Source organism: Myxine glutinosa, chromosome 8 (genome assembly GCF_964187855.1).
Source record: "Myxine glutinosa chromosome 8, kmMyxGlut1.1, whole genome shotgun sequence".
In the NCBI taxonomy this organism is placed as follows: Eukaryota; Metazoa; Chordata; class Myxini; order Myxiniformes; family Myxinidae; genus Myxine; species Myxine glutinosa.
The window spans coordinates 110472626-110481609 of NC_136268.1; the positions used below are offsets into that span (position 1 = coordinate 110472626).

General features: G+C 42.8%; 1 protein-coding gene across 1 annotated transcript; it reads right to left on the minus strand.

Annotated features, from left to right (window-relative positions):
• Window positions 1-246: 246 nt before the first annotated feature.
• Window positions 247-1970, minus strand: LOC144893163 (uncharacterized). Its single transcript, XM_078782804.1, has 3 exons — window positions 1337-1970; window positions 960-1183; window positions 247-796 (listed from the first exon to the last, which is right to left on the minus strand). The coding sequence occupies exons 1-3, from the start codon at window positions 1898-1900 to the stop codon at window positions 262-264; spliced, it is 1323 nt and encodes a 440-aa protein (XP_078638930.1). The 5' UTR covers window positions 1901-1970; the 3' UTR covers window positions 247-261.
• Between the last annotated feature and the right edge of the window lie 7014 nt (window positions 1971-8984).

Consider the following 8984-nt stretch of genomic DNA (forward strand, 5'->3'; position numbering starts at 1 on the left):
GAATAACTAGCAAGATGTCCTATAGTTGTCTACGTGAGATGCGGTGAACCTGGGCACGACATTTAATGGGGGAAAAAGGGGAAGGTCGGTTCTACAGAGTGTTGTTTACAGACAATGGGACTAGGGAATGGGGGATTGGGGATAGTTGGGGAGTATTGGGGAAATAGGGGAATATTTACAAGCGGATATGGAGGCCAAATCCCATATCCGCAACAATATATAATACTCAAGAGTTATTTCTCATTCACAATGTCAGAAGTTTCAACAGTCATTGTCTATGTCTTCTTCAGACTCAACAACATCATGACTGCAGTTTCTGCATGTAATGCCATTACAGACTCCACAGGCCGAGATGCACGTGACCCCATTCTTCTTGCAGCTGCATCGCCGGTTGCTGCAATCTCCATGACAATTACAGCTCGTGAACTGCAATAGCTCCTCAGGAGCCGTGGGGTCCAGTGTTGGAACTGGCTCATACCCATGCACACCTATTGTCCATCCATAGTCACTGGGGTTCAGAGACATGCTCTGTAGAAGGATCCAGTCCCGGGTCTGCAGGTAGGCACGGAGTGAATGTTGTGCAGCTGCACCCTCTGTTGGAGGTAGAGTCTCTGGTTTGATCACTCCTGCCGCTGCCTTCCTTGAGAACATGTTGAACCGAATTTCACCCAATGTAGTACCTCGTCCATGGTAAATGTACTTGAAAATCGCAGTACCAGCCTGAATCACTGTTTCCTTGGTGGCTTCTGTGTCAAGGAAGATGTCGATGTACTCAGCCGCGTCCCCTTCGCAAAACCTAAAAAAAAGCACCAGGTCTATGTCAAGGAAAGTATAATGTAAAACAGAAATAAAATTATTATTATTTTTAACATTTATACTATGATGACAATGATTATAATTATTATTATTAGTAGTATTAGTATTATTTGCCGACGTAATAGTAGTATTATCATTATTACCTGGCAAATAGAGTTGTTTTCCTATGACCAGCGATTGCAGAAACCGTATCACACCCCGTGAAGGCGTGACAGAAGAGCAGGTAGCTCTTCTGTGTTTCGGAGAGAGATTCTTTGATCTTTCGGACGTCATAAGAGCCGTTTGATGTGGTTAAGAAGAGTGGATGGTGGCTGTCTGAGCTATGGTGCACCAGCATTACCAGCACGTCTGCATCTTCTGCCCGCACCTGAAAATATAACAACATGTACAAAGCATAATGAACCGTTCAAGAACAGATTTAACTTTTCAACAGTGTGAATTCTCTTATTTTTAAATTACCCCATCTCCCCCCGGGCTCCATCCAATAGTTATACTAACTGAAGACACAAATGGTACTGACCTCAACAGAGCCATCTGAAGCAGCAGCCAATGCCTCTCTCACAATTGAAGTGTCAGCATCATTGTCACACTGCTCCACAGTGATGTGATGTTTTCGGAAGGTTGAAGAGAGAAGGTGGATGAGCTCACTCTTGTTATGAGTGTTGTCCAGAAACTTTGCTCTTGGGGTCCAGTTGGACATATCCGGTCGAATCTGGAGATTACAGCAGGAATTCTTGGTACGCCGGATGTGGTCGTGATCTTTTGGTGATCTGCTGTAGCCATCAAAGACCACAATGATCTTCTGGGAGCAGCGGCCCAGATACTGCACGTAGCTCAGGTAACTGTTGGCGATCTCCTGCCAGGTCTGACGTTGTTCCCACTTCACCATGTAGACAAGCCATCCGCCATCAATTACGAGGGTGCAGCAGGGTTGGTTAGTCAAGTCAAGTGGATCAGTTAACGCCTTCAGGCTTGTATTTGAAAAGTCTGCCTTGTTTGCCTTGTTCATCTTCTGATCTTTGTTGCTGAACAGGGACAATGGGAAGGGAGTCAGCTCATACTGTAAGCTTGTCTCAACTGTCATATCCCGCTGGGCGAAAATGATCAGTCGGTTGAACAACTTTAGTGAGTCAAGGTGAATCTTTTTCTCGTTGACCAAGGGAAATTTTCTTAGTGATGACAGGGCTTTTATCTTTCACTTGACATCCATGGTCGACGTCACTGACTGTCGATCCAGCTTGATCTGCATCTCCATCCCAACTTCAGCTGCTCTCTCAGCATTGACTGCGTCATCTCCAGTGCTTGTGAATCCTGTTGAGAAAGACACGAGCAACTCCTTGTCTCTATCGTTGTCGAATGGCTTGATCTCCTCAAACCATTTTAGGACAAGTTCAACTGCCTCTGCATCTCGCTTTATCTGTGTCTTGGCAAGGTCTCTGTGGACTGGAACATGTTTACTGACGTCCTCCTCCATCCGCCGGTTGACATCAGACAGGTGACTGAGGGTGAGCACCCAGCATTTGTGGCCAGAAAAACTGTTTCTCATTCTTCCTCTGCTCAGTCCACCTTGTGACTTGGCACTTGCAGGCAGATCTTGTGCGACCTCTAGGAATATTTGGGGGACAGAGCCCAGAGAGAGCTGGGGGGGCGGGGGGGGGAAAGGCCAGAGAGGAGTCGGTAGAAGACGGAAAGACCATCAACCTGCCTGCTGTGAGTAAGTGAAAGGCCCTCGGAGATAGCGTCATCGTGGGAGATTCCAATGATTCTGAACGCTTTGGTTTCAACAGCGTGAAGACGAGCTAGGTGTGAGGCAGGAGCACCAGACCAGAGGGGAGAGCAGTATTCCATAGAGCTGCGGATGAAAGGCTTGTATGTGGTGAGGAGCTCAGGTGTGCCAAGGAAGGACTTCGCACGACAGAGGATGCCCAGTCGGCGACTGGCTTTGGAGGCCAGCTTGGAAATGTGGTTTTCCCAGGAAAGATCATGGCAGATAGTGAGACCAAAAAGCTTGAGTGACAGAACTTCTTGGAGAGAATTATTCAGAAAGTAGATGGGAGGGTTGTCCAGTCGGTCTTTTCGGAGAGACATCGTAATTTCACCACTTTAATCCTGCATTTCTTTTTATTAAATCATTATTGTGGCATTTTTTATTTGTTGTGTTGTGTTTATTTGTCCGTGGGTTCGGTAATAAACCCGTGTGGCTTCTGTTCAGGTAAGCAGCTTGCTGCCTTCATTCCTGCTCGCACCATAAAAATTTCCACCAATAATTTGGAGTTCGCCTCGGGAGTAAAAACGATCGGTCATCCAGTGGTCTTAATCGCTGGGTGACACGACAATATATATATATATAGGTTACATGTATTTTCCCCCAGCTTTGTCATAATAACTCTCATCATTGAAAAACTAAATATGACCTTATTAGAAAAAAATAAGAAACATCATTTCCTTATATTCATGAACAACCTGAAGTTGATGGAAACATGTACATGTCGAGTTGTTAGACATTCATTAGTCGAGACATTCATTAATGTCTGCTCAATGCAAATGTCACACCATGTGCCGGACCACTCATGACTTGAGTAATGGACAACGTGGTTCCCGTGGGCAGTGAGACGTTCTAAGGTGTCTTTGTAAGCAGGCAAAGTTTCTAGTTCCTTCATGAGTTGACAGTACAGCCGTGCGCCCTTGGCATACTGATGATGGCCTGCAGCGGCAAAGATGTGAAGCATCTTGGTAACAATGCAGGACAGATGCCCATTGTGGTCTGCAAGTCGCTCGGTTCTGATAAAGACCTTGATCACATCTACCATGTGGTGGTATTCCACCCAGAGTGCAGGTGTTCTTCCTCCTTTTGCGAGTCATTTGAAGGTTTCTTCAAACCTTTGCTCAAACACTGGCACTACTGGGTCTGAGTGTCTGGCTCCCATCTTCCCATCAGCCACCTTCTCCATGAAGGTCTTCATGTCACCACGCTCCTCCTCAGAGAAGGCAAGTTTCATGATGTGTTGATAGATGGCTGCATCGATGAGGAGGTGAACACGGATTGCCTTGTCAAAACATCCTCCATCCATGATGTGGTTGGCTGTCGTACTTCCAGGATAGATCAACTGGATCACATCTAGTAGTCCAGAATCTTCCATGTTACCCATTGATCCAAGATAAGACTTCAGCAGGTGAAAACCACCCAACCTTGGAATGACGGGTAGATTTGCCTGCTTTATTATATTCACAGCCTTCAGCCAAATCGGAAGATCAAAGGTCACTATAGCGACCCCAGCACGCCGTATGCACTCTTTCAGAGTGGTGAAGATGGTGTTGAGGTCATTAGGGTCTCCTTCAATAACTGGGAGGAACTCGATCTGTGTGCTCTGCTTTGCATCATTAGCATGGATTCTCTTCATCCAGCCATTCCAGTTGGAGTGTGGGAACTCAGGATCGTTGGCTTTGATCACCCACCCCGCTGCCCAGAGTGTGTCATCTGGAGTGAGGAGTGGCTGATCATGAGCCAGGGAGGAAGAAAGCTCAGCGAGGGGGAGAAACATGATCGCGTTCGTTCCTATCTGTTTCCTGTTCGTAAATGGAATAATCTTTACTTCAGTTCCTCTCAGGATCTTAGCTTTGTCGAGTGCCTTCAACTTCACCCGGGGGAAAGCTGCTGTTGTCTGTGGATCTGGCAAAGGTGGTGCCGGAGAGGTGACTTCGATCCAACCCATTGAGTGAAAGGGAGTGTTTCCGTGAATAGAGACAATGTTTAAATCTATATTGTCTCCAACAAACTGAGTGACTGCATTGTTTGTTTCCCCAACCTCCATAAAGACCACCTGATCATTACTTGACAATTCACTTTCACTGGCTGGCACTTTGGCTGTCATCACTGATTGATCCTCAAGCGCAGCATCAACCGCAACCTCATCATTGATCTGTTCATCGGTTTCCTCCACAATGGTGTCAAGAGTGCCAGAAGTATCTGGAACATCATCTCCACTCCTACTATTAAGGAAGCAGTATTTGTAGTTTTGTGTCTCTGTGTAAGACTCAGTGTATCCCAGCCGGTGGAACTTGTTGAGCATCCATTTTGACCCAAATCTATGATCAAGTTGTATGGCAAGCCCCATTTGGTGTGGCAATACTCCAGACCGAGGTCGACAGGCCTTAATAAAATTCTGCCCCCAAACGGCAACTCTTTCGTCTGTCTTGACAATCGGTCTCAAGAACATCTGAAGGCTTGCAGGAACAAGTGTCAGCTGACTATCGATGTCAGTCATACTGTGTGTGGTGGGGTATGACTTTGGACCTAAATCAATCAAGGCAATATCATTGGATATGAACTTGAGTGCCGTCTTTATGATCTGAGTCTTCTCATCTCCATGGTCAAGATTAGCATGATGCCCTCGCAGAATATTGTCGGTGCCATCTTTGAGACAGAGTACATCTGCCCTTCTTTCCTGTGTTGTGAAATACAAGGTGTCTTCGTATTTCTCTAGAAGTTTTATCTTTAGCCAATGCTTTGAAAAAGAAAGGCTCTTCTCTGGTGACTGATCAAACTCCTGCAGCTTTTCATGGACTTGGTCCATGTTCATTACCCCATGCTCTAATTCTGAGTCTATCCATTCGCAGAATTCAATAAAAACTGCCTCTCGCTCCTGTAGAAGAATTTGTAGCTGAGAGACTCAGGACTCCAATGACCGGACACAGGTTTACAAAAGGTCTGGTTTATTAACTGGTTATTCACTTCATTCCATTTACCAAATAATACCGCATAATTCAATGGCTGAGATTAACTCTTTTCGCATGGTCCTTCTCGTTCGGCTAATGTTCCTCCGACACTCCCGTTGGTCAGAGCTCCTCGCAGCAAGTTCTCCTTTTGCTCAAAGTCCCTTCTGTTTATATCGGCACACTTCAGTTAATCCTCTGTCCGCTGAAATCGTAATCCCTTCTCCGCTGACGTTACTGGTCGCCTCCCTGGCACCAGCTAGCCCCCCTCCTGCTGTGAGTTCCATTCACCAAACAATAGGGGGGTGCTTCAGCCAGGGGCTGTGACCAGGTGGACAAGAGATTATCATGTTCGGGCGCATTCCTGACTCATTTACAAACTCGTCTTTCACAGAGTTTGCATGTAAAATGTATCTGCTTTGTTACCAGGTTAATTAATAAGTTACCAGTGCCAATTAATAAGTTACACTGAGTTACACTTCCACAATTCCCTCATCTTTTTGTTTTTGTTTATATTAACCATTAATCGAAACATCAATATAAGTAAACAATCAATCACTACAAGTAAACATCATTACAAGTATAAGTAAATAATCAGTCACTTTGGTAATCAAATTCCCTTGGGCATACACCGTCATCCTGCAAGAATCACAAAACATTTCGTTGGTCATTGACTCCTTCCATATCGTTCAGTCTATTGCATTTGCATCACAAATATATTTTCAAAACAACACTTCACCATCACCAAGATACAACAATTTCACTTCATTTTCAAGTTTTATAAAGCATCTGCACCATCTGGCAAAAAACGTTTGCCTCCACACAAATGTTGACTTTGTTTGAAAGGAAGGGCTGATCACTTGTGTTTGAATCCTGGTATGAAACATTTTCTCCTAATGTCTTCATAGCTCCTGCACTACTTCGTGTAGGATTTCGCTGTTGTGGTAACATTTCGGAGTCATAGACTGACCCTGCTCTCCTTGTAGCATTCTTGCCACTTTTTGCTGTAAACCATAGTAATTCCTGAACAAGGCCTTCACCCAGTTGTAGTCGACTTGCCTCCTCCCTCATTGTGAGTGGGCAGCAAGTATTGGTGTGACGTTGATTGGCCAGCAAGATGTGGAACAGGGATGCCGGATGCATCCACACTGATGTTGGGACCATGGTGTTCAGGTCATTCATGGTCCTTACCAGGAGCAACCAGCAGAATCGTGCACAGCTGTTGTGACAAGGGCACAGCCGTTTTTTGCAGCTCCATGCTGGTTCCCTGGACGTTGGTGAAGTAATAACATATGTCCCCGCATTTCACAGAGGTTGCAGGTAAAATGTCGTTGTCCTGCAACTTCTGATGTGGTGAATGTTCGAAGCCTTCGAACAAGAGTAAGTGATCGCCTTTCTTTCATATGTTGCAGTGTGATCCAGGCAAATGGTCACATAAATTTCCTTGGTGAAGGTAAGCATTCATCTCCAAGTTACACGGGAGAATGTCTTCATCATTCTTTGAGAAAGAGGGTCTATGCCACGATTAACTTCATTTTTTAGCCACAAATTTTCTTTCTCGAACTTCTTCCCAATTCCGTTAGCAATCCCTCCAAAATGTGATCTCGTCTTATCCTTATGCTCAGTCACCTCTGAATCTGCTTTCCGCACACACTGGATCAGATAGGGTACATCTTACCATGAAATCAGCATAATCATGTATATCTTCCGACAGTTTCACATTCAACAATTTGTTGTTTTTCCTTAACACAAAAGTTATATTCATTTATATGCGTCACACAAATAATATTCAATCAGGTATGTATTTTATTACTAAACTAAGAATAGCATTGTATATGATTACAATCACAAACGGGAATACCTAATTCCCAACAACAATTTTTTTTCTCAAACCAACAAATTAAACATAATGTATTATTACCATAATTCCTCTCCACTTTTTCTTTTCCCTCTTTTTCCTAACAGTGTGTCACTCGTGGTGATATGAGTTCACTGATATTGTAATTGACACAACTCATAACATTGTCGTTATGCCATTATCTTAATTCTACTGTTTCATTTGCAACATCACTTGATTTAATCTTTTAATCTCAGTATTTATTCATATCATCATAACAATCTTTCTATTTTAGGTCCATATTTGTTTCTATTCTTATCAACCTCCTACGGTTTATCAATTTGTTCCAAAACACTGCAACCAAAGGTTTCAACCAAAGCTCTACCAAACTATTTCCAATTTGAACTCAACATGCTAATTAAACAACAATTCAAAGAATTAACTTCAATGGGTCAACAAAACTCATTTTATAAACAGATCTAATTTTCCCATCCAATATTTTCCTTGCCAAATGTCATATTGCAACACTTTAATAAACCTTCGAAAAATGTCTCCCAAATCAATAAATTCCCTTTTTACTTCCCAAATACTCATCTGTAAATTACATCTTCAATTACAGTTTTTTTTCTATTTGTTCGGCCTAAATGGCCACTGAAGTGGCTGCCAACATGCAGTACCGTTTTTATCTACCAAGCAAGTATTCGTCCACATAAGATCTCTACCAAAATGTTGTTTGTAAAAAACAAATCTGGGATTTCTGATTACATGGATGCACACTCTCAGGACATTTCAGGCTGCTTGTTAACAATCCACTACGATTAATTAATTCCTTTACCCACAATCAAATAATTAGTACAAATTGAGGATATTATCCCTATCACATTCATTTATAGATTCATTATGTTGGATCTAAATTTTCTCCCACTGCTGCAAGGAAGAACAATAGCTCTAATAAGTCTTTGTAATATCTCACTTCATTTACCCAGCATCGAAGAATTTATTTACTATCCATTCCCATCTGTTAACCAGTGACTTTGTTTGAACTCCAAAACTTAATTTGATGAATCCCATGTGTATGGTACCACTTATTGAAACCCCTACTTTTGTAGAAAATATCCAAGTAAGTGTTTTTATACACCCCCTTAACTGTTGCTCATCCATTTCTATGCACCCAGTGAGTACTACTGACACCAGTATGCCAATATAGGTGTGCGAGATTAACAAATATGTTGCAGGTACATGTAACAGCGCGTTCTGAGTATAAATAACGTAACAGCGCGTTCATGTCTGCCCCTTGGTTTAAGATGCACAATGCATTCCGTTTTAAAACTCACAATAGTTCCAATCAGCAAGATTTTCTTTACTATTTTCCCATATCATCTATGCCTAATACACATCCATACATGCAGCACAATTTATATGCTGATAAAATTCAAGTTTATATATATATATATAAATCCATGAGCAGAGTATTCTGGGAAGTCAGTGTAAGACCTCTCCCAAATTTGGATAATTTTGTACTCCCTCATTTCCTTTTATGAAGCTCATATCCATAAATAGCTGTTATTCTCATATAAATTCTATCAAAATGGAATCCCCAAATTACTCACAATTTTAC